We start from the raw sequence: 12469 nt of genomic DNA, 5'->3' as shown, positions 1-12469 counted from the left end.
CCATTCAGGATATAGGTAGAGGCAACAGACAGCTGCAGATCGACACAGGAAGGGGGACGGGACCAGAGAACTGCCCACCAATAGCGAAAAAATGTCCACACAGGTCCAGAGAGGAAGAGGAGATGCAAGGAGAGGCATTGGGACTGCAGACAGGAAGGGCTGAAGCAAAGAGGACCGCCAAAACCAGCTTTAGGGAGCGTCTGTAATCTAGTTATCTCCATTAGCTCCATGGGCAGAGCACTAACCATTAGGGCTTTGCTCACCGCTGAGACCTTCCATGCTAAAAAAGTACCACATGTGCTCATGGATAAAAGCCTCCGACATTTAATGGTATTGGTTATGCTACTTATTGTGTGCCCAGTTTAGGCTGGGACACACCATTTTAGAGAGCAGGGGTGGCAAAAAATCTCATATCACGTTTCATAACATGTTTTCTGTGGGTTTTCCAGACATTTTGTGTGGTCTCTGTTTCATCATAAGACATCTGTTAAGTTTTTTTATGGTTTCAGACTCTAATAAAACAAAACATCTGTGATAGAAGGCGACTGCTCGCTCGGAGTTCAACCTCTGAGCACAGTAACATTCACGGCTAGAAGTAACACAATTAAAAGTCTATATTATAATGTCTGTAGATTTTACGGTGAAAAACTGTCAAACCATGACAGTAAAAAATTTCATGAAGTATGACTGTGTTTTCCCGTATACAGTAAAACACAGTCATACTTCAAAATGTATTCAAAGAATAAAGTATTTAAAATTAGAGACCTATTTGTACAGTAAAACACCATATTAATTAAAGCCACATTTCTACAGTCTTTTACTGTCATATTTTATGGCAAAACCTTTATTTATACTAAATTTTAAAGGACTTTATAGAGAATAAAGTAGTATTTTATCTTAAAGACTGCTAATTGTACAGCAAAACACCGTAATATCGAATTCCATATTTTACGGTCTTTTACTGTCATAGTTTTTCACCTTAACATGTACAGATCAAATACAGAATAAAATGTCAATCTTAAACGTCAAATGAACAGTACTAATATCCTTTTACCGTAATATTAGAAAAGGTTATACTGTATTTATTACGGTAAAATGGTAACAAACACAGCTGACAGTATTTTACCGTAAAAAAACAAGTTTCTTTTTTTTTTTTAGTGTACGCTGCTTTCTAAACCAATTATTTGCTTACAACCACAGTTTGAGCACAATTCAAATACTTTGTAAAATGTCTGTGAGGGGATTTAAAAAAATAAATTTTCCAGCGATCCATTAAAAAAAAAAGGCCGTAATATTTAAGACACAGAAAACAACATGAAGAACCACTGCAGGGGAGGACGTTATACAGTCGTACACACACACACACGTTTCACACGCTCGCACAAGTGGGCGATCACAGTCTGTGGCCGGTCCCTGCTGAGTATGTTACTGTGCTGCTTCAGTATACTGAATTGGTTTATGTTGTAATTAGTGAGGCCCGTGGCTCATATCAACGGAAATAACAATAACACAGCTCTACCACTGAGAGAGATAAGACACTGCATGTCAAAGCTTGTGTGTGTGTTTTAGTAATTACACACATAAACCAGCACGTGCTCTTTATTAACCCTGTATGTTTGCACGTGTGTGTTGCACCGTCTTACCTGTGCACCTGAACTTCTTCCCTTTAACCTGGCTGATGCGTTTGTTAGCCAGCCTCCTCGGGTGGCTGCAGCGAGCTCCGCTCGTCTCGATGGGGTTGTCAAACAGGTAGTCGGCCAGCCACTTCAGGTGACAGTCACACATAAAGGGATTCTGGGCCAGATGACTGAGGGAGAAGAGAGAGAGAGAGGAGGGAAGATGGGTTTGTCATGGGGATAGAAAAGGGAAGAGGACCGCACAGTTACTACAGCTGCCTCAGGTGCGATGTGTCAGGAACCTTTGTGTGACTCTTTTCATGGCTGACTGATACAAAACCTTCATGATTCAACCAGAAGACATCTAAGATTTTACATTTTTCACCCTGAGCTGATGCTGTCAGCTACAGAAATCCTCCAGCGTACAGGAAGTTATGCATTTCAGGTGTCAGACAACATCTGTAACACCATGAGAGAAAAGAAAGAGTACCGCATACTTGCAAATGATCGTAACATCACAGTGATAAATGTGTAGTGTATGTTGTATGTTGGCCTCTTTCCTTTGTCGGCCTGGATAATAATAATAACCAATGTGTAACTATGGGACTAGGTTATCATTTTTCATCATCTAATCCTCGTTCAGTCGATGAAATGTGTAAAAAAAAAAAGATAATTTAGAGTTTCCCAGAGGCCACAGTGATGATTCCAATTCGCTTATTTTGTCCAAAAATAAGAAAATCAGCTGATATGAAGCTGATTATCAAATTTTAGGACCAGAGAATATTCGGCATTTTTTTAGACAGCTGAATTAAAAACAGCTGCAGATTCATTTTCTGTCAATTGACTAATTGATTGACTGATTGTTGCAGCTCTAATTAGCTTTAAGTGGGTTAAAAGTGAACCAGTGTGGGGTTAATATGGCACCAATGGTTGTGTTGATCCAGTAACGCACTGACACCGGGTCAAACACCTGATCTGTGCTGTACTGCCTCCACCTTGGGTCACTTTTCAGTGTGTGTGTTCATGAAAAGTCCAAACATCAGTTCACTCACAGAGTCTTGATGGAGCGCAGAGGGGCAAACAGTCCTTTGCTGATCGTCTGCAGTTTGTTGTCGTACAGCGACAGCAGGTTGAGGTTCTGCAGGTCTTGGAAGGTGTTGACTCTCAAACAGTTAATCTTGTTGGCGTTCAGCAGCCTGAAACACAAAGAAGAGCCGTCCAGCATTAGTTGTTTATCTGTATTTGTTCTGCTCTTTTCATTTAAATCTGTGCAGCGCGCAAACAAAAGATAAACACATACGAAGTTAATGAGATAATTTATTTTTCTCAAATGCATCTCCACTCACAAACCCTTACTTTTCTCCCCTGTCCTGTTTTCTTCTCACTATTTCTTCCCTCCCTGCAGCCTCTCCTAGTCTCCCCACACAGTCATGATTATATTTCTTCTGGCCATGAGACATAAATCTGAAAATTGCTATTTTATATTTTTTATTTTTTTTTCCACTTTCTCTTCTGAAGCAGGAGGGAAATATCCACTGTTGGGTGGTGGGAGTGTAATATCGTGTGTTTTTTTTTTTGATGGGAGAGACAGATGGTGAGGGGGGAAAAGGGGAAGGAGAAGGAGAAAAGATGAGATGGAGATGGAATGGAGGGAAATAATGGAGTGAGACAGTGAAGAGACAGGCAGGAATTTAACTTGGAGTGACACCGATATACAATTAAGTGAAAAAGGAGGTCTGACAGCCAAACTGGAGGGGAGAGAGAAAGGGAAATGAGAAATGTGATAGAGGGATTAGGTAAATGACAGGAAGGGTTTGCACCTCCACCCTTTCCTCCATCTGTCTGTCCTTTCATACGTGCACTTCATCAGCTGATGCAGTACAGCCAGGCTGACAGCTCTTTGCATGTACTTCCTCTTTTCACTCCTTGTTCATCTCATTCCCGATCTTTGATCGCACACTCTTTCCCTCTCTGTGTTTTCTTTCATTCTTTGTTTCTCTTTCACTCTCTCCTTCCTTTCTTTCTTTCTTCCTTTGTCTGACAGCTGACTAACTCGGCGCCTGGTACAGCAGCTCCGCTTAATCATCTCGAGTTATCCTAACGAGCGCCTATACTGGCATAACGTGCAGGCACACACACACACACACGCTGCTCTGCGACATATCCACGCCTCATTAGGCGACTCACGGGGGGAACTAATTACCTGAAACTGCACCAGTAAAACAAAAACAGCGCAGACAATATAAACAGCAGACCGGCGGCTACACAAAGCAATAAACACATCTTCATCGAGGAAGGTTGACACGCTGCTTGATTCACCAGTGAAAGCTGATATATATAATTCACATTCATCACACTATACGGGATGATCACATCTTCAGATTCCTGACAAACTGACCGACTTCTTTCTAGAGATTGGAGTTGGTTTTTCTTCCGTCAGAGGCGAAATATTAAAAGACATATTCCCTCCCTACGCCTGCTGAGCGAGCGCCAACAACCCGCAGGCGGTGTCTTTGTGGGATTGACCAGTGATGTGGCAAGACATGAATATTAATTAGTCATTCGGTGTTTTATTTATTCGTTGATTGGAGCTGTTACAGATGCACAGAAACGGTCGTGAATTATCCTATTAAGGGGACGCACACGCGTGTGTGAACAAACATAAAGCGTTCAGTGTTTCCAGTGTTTCATGATGAGGTCTGAGAGAGACGCTCCTCCAATCAGGGGACACGAAATGTTAATGATGTCAGGTTGTGCACGTGTTGACATGAAAACACAAATTTGATCTTTCTCTCCTCTCCGTATCTGTCCTCACCCTTACGTCTGTCTTTTCTCTCCATCTTTCCGTCTCTGTCCATTAATTTATCTATCCATCCATCCCCCTCCTCTCTCCTCCTTCTCTCTCTCTCTTTCTCTGTCTCTGACTATGCACCATGCATCCCAATGATCCACCTAAGCCCGTAAAAGGTGTTTGTGGGTTAGATTCACTCATCCTCATTCTCTTTGCTTCGCTTCACTTTACGACGGAAAAAGCCCAGAACATTAGCTGTGTCTGCAGTGGACTGCGGCATTTTGCGAGGACCATATGCCACATACAGTACCGGTACCGATGTAGCCTGTTATAGGAGACTGCATGCTGAAACACTGCTGCAGCTTGAACCTGCGCCCGTGAGGAATTATTCAGGATTAATAGTCACACTAAATGTTAGAAAAACTATGAGTTTTTATTACAGAGCTCAGGTTCAGTGAAGACTTTTCTGTAGACACACGCTCACAAACAGAGCGACAGATGGAGGGTTAATGCACGAAGAGAGGATTCAACTATAGCTGCCACTGTGCTATAGCAATGATTACCACCACCATACAGTACGCTGCAGAGATAAAGGCCTTATAACATCGACTCTCTGAAGTCACCAAATCATCTTTAATCAGGGGGAAATCCAGTGCAGCACTACATTAGGCCAACATAATGGGACACTGCAAGTAGTCTGGTACTTTTTAAAGAACGATAATTAGAAGTCATAGTCATTTTGCAGTAATTTTGGCTAATAGAGACCTCCAGAATCCATGCTACATCATGCCACACAGCAGTTATGCTCCTTGCTAATAAATCACCTGTGATGAGGTATGATTCGAGCGTGCACGTGTTCATTTGTTGCCACTTGGTCCAGATTATTTTGTAAAAGAAGAGAGCAGCAGCCAAACAGAATGTCCAACCCGACTGTTTGGGTAGTTCATCCGGCGTTTAAGCCTGATGTTCTCTTGTTTACTGAATAATGTATTTCATTCGTTTCATTGTTTTCTGGTGGGACCTCACACATACACACACATAGACACACAGGTACACATATATAACAACAGACCACACAGACAGTACTTACAGTAGCTGCAGGGAAACCAGTCCATCAAACAATCCCTTGGGCAGCTCTGTGATCTTGTTGCCGTACAACACCCTGCACAGGACAGACAAACAACATCATTTAGGTTACAGTGTTCACAGGGCTGTCCTTACATGCTGAGACTTATGTGGTCAGGAGCTGGCTGCAGAGCACAGTGAAATGCATCCAGAAGTTGTGGCACCTCGAGGTATTTCATCCCACTGAAGTGTATTTTGGGGACTTTTCTTTTATTTTAATCTCTAAGTTGCTGTTATAAGGGACATCAAACTCAATAAGCAGTAGATGAAATCTTTTTTCAGGACACTTTGGTGGTTTTGATGGTGCAATTTTGAGGATTTAACCAACTTCCCTTCACAGTTGGTCTCTCTGACTATTGCAGCCCTGAGTTAGTGTAAATTACAGTATTATGCTTTCTTACTCAGAGGACTGCTGAATATGTATAATATAAGATAGCTAAATGTTTTTTTTTTTTGTGTGTGTGTGTCCATTACATCAAATACTGTCATTAGATAGAAAAGTTTTGCAGTATAAAGATTTGTCAGCTGAAAAAATCAAGAAGAAATAATGTTTTAGGTTTGTGACAGATGATTCAGACTTCATGTGCCAGTTTTCTTCAATTTTAAGGATCTAAATCATCAAATTTGACATTATACTGTAAAAGGTGTCCCTTGTTATTAGTGTATTTCCGTAAACGACAGCTGAAGAACTGAAGGAGTGTTACAATCAGAGATTATAAAAATCATGTTGAGCACACTGTCGGATCATTTATCTCATTCGATTGTTGAAAAAAAAGTGAAATAATGTTTGAGATGCAACCATTCAGTTCACCTGCAGTTTTTATACATCACGCCTCAGCTGGCCTCTACCGCCGAAGTCAGTGACATTCCTGTTCAACTGACTCGACTGTGTGTGTGTGTGTGTTCATGTGTGTGTGTGTGTGTGTTCATGTGTGTGTTCAGTCTTAACTCCCGTCAGAGTTCACCTTGTCTGCCCCTTCTTTGTCAGTCTGTCTGTCTGTCTCATTTTCATGCTCCAGATTGATTCAAATTAAACTGTCCTTCATGTTCTTATCACATTCACCCTCAGTGATTACACACACACACACACACACACACACACATACATACAAGCGAACACAAAGACACACATACAGCGAGTACACACACGTCGCAGCATTGTGGTCCGGTTGTCAACATCGGCAGCGACAACATATTTATTTGCTAAATGTCTGGAAACGCAATTACCTTCCTGTCTGGATATGTGCGTGTGTGTGTGTGTGTGTGTGTGTCATACTTACAGTGAGGTGAGTGAGCGAAGGCCACTGAAGGAGTCGGCGGCAATGTCAGAAATCTGGTTCTTACTCAAATCACTGGGGGGAGAGAGAGAGAGCGAGAGAGAGAGAGAGGAGATAAGTGCATTACTGTAATACTCAGTAATGGGGTTCATGCTATGAATGTCCTAGAACTGTCTGACAAATGATCATGAGAGAATACATCAGCAGAGGTCAAGGCAAGGGGACAGGAGTAAAAAAAAAGATAGGAAGAGGGCTGAATGTGTAAGTAAATGAGGGAGAGAGTGAGACGAGCAGAGTGAGAGAGAGAGAGAGAGTGAGAGAGACAGAGAGAGAGAGAGAGACAGAGAGAGAGAGAGAGAGAGGAAGCAGTGGCATGTTAAGTGCAGTTCATGTCATTCACCTCCAACGCTGAAAGATATATAATTTAACACTTCTGTGGAGGTTAAAACTCTATCTGTATGTATCAGTGTGTGTGTGTGTGTGTGTGTGTGTGTGTGTGTGTGTGTGTGTGTGTGTGTGAGTAGGTGGATAACCTTACAACCTTGCCCAAGTCTGCAAATCTGGCGTTTGCAGGCATTTGCATGATAAGAACATTTTTCACCAGTGAGCTTTATGTCTGTGGGTGTGTGTGAAAGAGACAAGACGAGATGAACTGTGTGAGCATGTGTGTGTGTGAGCATGTGTGTGTGTGTGTGTGTGTGTTGGTTTGTACTTTAGACATACAGTAGCTCTTACAGCACCATAGCTCACAGTCTGTAAATGTTACATCAGTAACTGATGATACATTTGTTAATTAAAGTTTTAGATTCAAACCATTTTAAATTCCTTATTAAAAATGAAGACGTAAAAAAAGAAAATGTGATTATCTGGTAAAGTTAGAGGCACGTTCTGTTAAAGTTGCTGCAGAATTGTTGCTGTTATAATTCTTAGATGTATTTCCCTGCCGGCTAACCACATTTCAGACACATCTCCAAATATTTTCATTACATTACGTCTAAGCTGTCACTGCTGGTTAAAATCCTTGAAGAACTTCTTCTGGTGGCCGTGTGAAAGCCTTTTTGTTACTAATGTAAGTTTGTCAGACCATTAGTTTCAATCTAGAAAGCACACAGCACGATTGCTGCCGCTATGAGGAGTGTGAATATTACTGAAGACCGAGCGAGGAGTCAGGGCCATGCAGCCTTATTTATTGATCTGTTTACAGCCTTTGACACAGGTCATCACACCGTGCTGACGCTGACAAATGAACGTCTGACATGTCTTCTGGTTTATAAATGATCTGAGCTCGGACTGTGTCAAAGTTAATGGGTTCAGTTTATGCTGGTTTACTGTACTTCACCTTGGAGTTCCCCAAGGTTCTACACTGGGTCTGCTTTATTTTCTGTCTACATTAATGATGCAAGGTGCCAACTGTTCGTCTGTGTTAACCATTCATACATATTCTCACACCGATGGCGCAGCATCGTAAGCAGTTTGGGGTTCAGTGGCTTGCTCGAGCGGTGGCGGACATTTGAACATGCAGACTGGAGGAGGACAATCATCTGATATAATATAATCTTCGTCCTTGCGCAGATGATACAGTTCTTGTAGTCGATCTAAATTGGGCTTGCCTCGTTAAATGCAGCCTATATGAATGCATAAATAAGTAAAACATGTGCATCCATGTGTGGTGCCGAATGCATAAATAAGTAAAACATGTGCATCCATGTGTGGTGCCGCTAAAACAAAGACTGCTGCTGGTTTTAATTTGAGCTAAGTCATGTTTTTAGCAGATCAGTGCATGTTTGCAGTGTTGCCAAGTTGTGAGAATTCGCACTCATTTGTGTGCATGTGTATGTGTGTGTTTGAGAGTGTTTGCACTTTTATCCAGACAGACTTACATCCTCTTGAGCTTCTTGTAGGTGGAAAAGGCTCCTGCCGGGACACTTTTAATCAAGTTCTGCTCCAAACGACTGAGAGAGAGAGAAGGGAGGGGGGTGAGAAAAAGACAGAGTTAGATAATCTTTAACAATCCCTTAGAAGAGCGTGTTACACAATGAGAACATTTAAATACAGCTTCAACAACAGCGTGTCATGCATTAGATTAGAAGTTTATTTTCTTTCCTCTCCGTGTTTAATTTCACCAAGGACGCAGGAATCATTGGTTTACCTCCCAACCTCAGCCAGTGCACAAGTGCACAAACAGTTCAAAAGGTGGCTGTTCCAATCAACATCTACACAATATTTCTGCCAGCTGGTCAGTGCCTTTGCAGCAGGGGCCGTTCAAGGTCACTCAGTGTGAAATGTTGACTTGAGTTTTGCAGCTCAGCAGTAATGAGCTTACTTGGGACCAACCAAAACCCGGGTCTGCTGACCACAAGTCCTGTTTGCTTAGCGAGACTCAGCGCCAAGAGCGTTCAGGAGTATGACAACCAGCTAATTCGCCGTATCGAACTCGGTGTCAGTCAACCACAATGAGACACAGGTTTGAACAGCAATTCTTTTAGATGTAATGTTAAACATTTTCATTTTCCAATCATAATTTCTCAGATTGAATTTTTCATAAATTCCTTTGATGGAAACACAACGCTCTCTTCTTGAGATGCAGTCAGACTATTAGTTATGAACACATTAGATTCCCCAACTTCTTCAGACTGAGGGCCAAAGGGAATTTATTACATCTCCTCCTTGGGAAGACTGCAGACTCATTACACCATACCGGTAGTATTACTCTATTATCATGTGGGGAGCCATCAGAACCAGGCACGAAGCCCACATTTGGGGAAATGTATTGTAGTTTAGTTTCTGCTCTCCTGACGGTCTAGGCAACGCGTTCATCTACCGTACGTAGCTCATGCGTTGTTCGTGTCTCCTTGTTGCTGCTGCTGGTGTGTGAGAGAAGGAGGGTAGGAAAGTAAGGAAAGGAAAGGACAAAGGAGTGAGAAAAGAAATCACAGAAGGAGAGGAGTGGGAAATGAGGACAACAACCGGAGAAATCAGAGGAGTGGAAAAGTGTGGACAAGAGAGGGAAAATCAGAGAAGAGGAGGATGTGGTGAGGTCCCAAGGCCAGCCACAGGGTCAGCTGTCAGAGTGATAAATGGAAACCAATCCACCCTTCTTCTCCTCTTCCTCCTCCTCCTCTTCACCCCACCCTGTCTTGCTCTTGACCTCCATTCCTTTTTTTTTTTACTTCCCTCCCTTGATATCCATCTACTGTATCAATCAATCAATGTTCGATGGTAACTAGATTCATATTGTGTTACTGTTTGTCTTTAACCGCTGTGAGTGACTACATAGCTTAATATGACCAATATATTTTATGACATTGGATTTATCGCGCCGACTTCTCGACTGCTACGCTTTAACTGTGTTTTCAAAATGAAACGTGGTCTTGCTGTTGACTAATGCGACACAACCCGTACAGGTGCCTGTTTCTTGGCTCATATCCCGTCTCAAACTGCCAAACTTCGTGCCTCTGGCAAGCGACAACACCTTATTTCTTACTAAGGGGTCAAAACAAATCAAAGGACCTACAGATATTGACAAAGACAATCTGCACGCACAACAGGTAACAAATTATATCTGGGGGCTTTGAAACAAGGTTGAGACAAAGACACTTAGAGCCTCAATATCAAAGGATGTATTAAAGGGAAGACAGTTTAGGAGGCAATGTGAAATAATCTGTAAGGTGAGGCGGGGACTAAAGAGGAGATGGGTTTGGCAGGTGAGCGTGTCCGTCACACACACACACACACACACGCACACAAAACATTTCAAGTTCAACGCCTTGAGACAAGACCTGTTTTGTTAAATTGGTTTGTGAATGTATTTGACGTAAAGAGACTTAGATTAACACTAGGAAGTGCACTGATGCATGCTGCATACACACACACACACACACACACACACACACACACACGCACGCACACACACACACACTTGGCAGTTATTCTTGCCACCAGCATGCAGAAAGATGACTTTGTCCCTATGGGAGGACTGACAATACATCATCCTATTAGACTCTATTGTTTCTGGCTGCAGCAGCAACATTTATTAAAATGGATCCAATGCTAATTCTGCATATATGCGTGCGTGTGTGCGTGTGTGTGTGTGTGTGTGTGTGTGTGTGTGAGTGTCCTAGAGATTACATCAGATATGTTTCGATGCCTGTGGCTCAATCATACTGTGTGCGTACATGTGTGTGTGTGTGACTCTCCAAGAATGTGTGTGTGTGTTATTTCTTCCCAAGTATGTACTTTTGTTTGTGCAAACAAAACTGGTGTGTCTGCATATATGCGTACGCATCGGTGTGTGTGTGTGTGTGAGTGTGTGTGTGAGTGTGAATCTATTACTTATGCTGGGGAGGTATGGCGTATCGGTGTAGCATTGCGGGGGTAGAATTGCTTCCTTACTCACAGAGCAATCAACCAGCTGTCCTCCGTACAAACAAACAGGGTACAGCGATCAATACGGATATCAAACACGTCCAACTGTGGCGTTGGTGTGTGTGTGTGTGTGTGCGAGTGTGTGTGTGTTTAAATATGTGTCTAAGAGACAGAAAGGAGGAGGGAGAGAGAAAGAGGTGGAAAAAGCATTTTGCTGCAATCTGAAATAAGATGCCAACCAAAACGTGTTCCACAGTGGACGTAAAGTTCACTGCAGGCCGGACCTAAAGATCACAGTGTGTGATGTTGTATGTGAGCATATACTGTATGTGTGTGAGTGTTATATGTTTATTAAACGTCTGCTTTAGTAGACCAGAATCACATCTCTGCTACTTTTTTTGAGAAAGGTGAAATCTGGGGCAACTGGGGAGGCAGTACCTCGGTCCGTGGTGGACTCGGATTGGGAACTAAAGGGTGGCCAGTTAAAATTCAGCATGGACCAAAGTACTGAGGGTGGACTGGTAGCTGAAAAGGTGCCAGATCACCTCCTGAGCAAACTCCTAACTGCTTCCACCACTCCACCATGCGCATTTGCATGTTTGTATTTGAGGTAGTGACAAAAAGAATATCACATCTGGACTTCGGCTATTATTCGAATATTATTCGAATATTAAGAATTACACACACAATATGGAAAATGTGCTTTTCTTGAACGAGTCAGTCGATACTACACGTGACACACGTGTAGCGTTAAATGAAATAAAGCAGTCTTACATCTCCACGATGCCCTCGGGGAGGTTGGCTGGTATTTCGGTGAGACCTTTACGACGACAGTCAACTATGTTGTTGTTGCAGCTGCAGCTGGGCGGACACACGGCTACCTGAGGAACACAAGCCCTCGACTCTGTCTGTGCTGGACCTGTAGACAGAAACACACAGGCACAATATATCAGATACTTAAAAACATCAAGCTGAGATTGGCTTTAGCTTTTTTTTTTTTTTTTGAATAGCTTTTGTTGGTTTGCTGCCAAATACGAGAGCAGAAGAGAGAGCGTAGGAGATACCTCTGTGCCTGCAGCTACTGTACATTTACTCTCATCTAAAGTCTGCAATCACACTTTAGCTTCTGCTTTATTTTGAAACTTTGTGATGTTTTTTGTATATTCTTTATCACAGTTTCTCTTAATAGGATTAGTGTCAGCTTCATTAGGGACATTTAGTGTCCCACGGTGGTCTTCATGTTGTTCTGGAAGCATTTGCATCCTGCAGGAATAAAGTCTTTGGGGGGAATATGT

The 12469-nt window shown here is 42.4% G+C and overlaps 1 protein-coding gene across 1 annotated transcript in view; it reads right to left on the bottom strand.

Moving 5' to 3' along the window:
* The window catches only part of slit3 (slit homolog 3 (Drosophila)), a 232266-nt gene that overhangs the window by 46662 nt on the left and 173135 nt on the right, over positions 1 to 12469 (bottom strand). The window contains exons 10-15 of the mRNA XM_027281844.1: positions 11949 to 12093; positions 8690 to 8761; positions 6813 to 6884; positions 5498 to 5569; positions 2669 to 2812; positions 1644 to 1807 (exon numbers count right to left, since the gene is read on the bottom strand). Of these exons, the coding sequence (XP_027137645.1) occupies positions 1644 to 1807; positions 2669 to 2812; positions 5498 to 5569; positions 6813 to 6884; positions 8690 to 8761; positions 11949 to 12093 (669 nt within the window). The remainder of the gene's footprint in view (positions 1 to 1643; positions 1808 to 2668; positions 2813 to 5497; positions 5570 to 6812; positions 6885 to 8689; positions 8762 to 11948; positions 12094 to 12469) is intronic.

This window comes from Larimichthys crocea, chromosome I (assembly GCF_000972845.2).
Source record: "Larimichthys crocea isolate SSNF chromosome I, L_crocea_2.0, whole genome shotgun sequence".
NCBI classification, from domain to species: Eukaryota; Metazoa; Chordata; class Actinopteri; family Sciaenidae; genus Larimichthys; species Larimichthys crocea.
The sequence above is the reverse complement of the archived record's forward strand: the minus strand, read 5'-3'. Positions and strand labels throughout refer to the sequence as shown.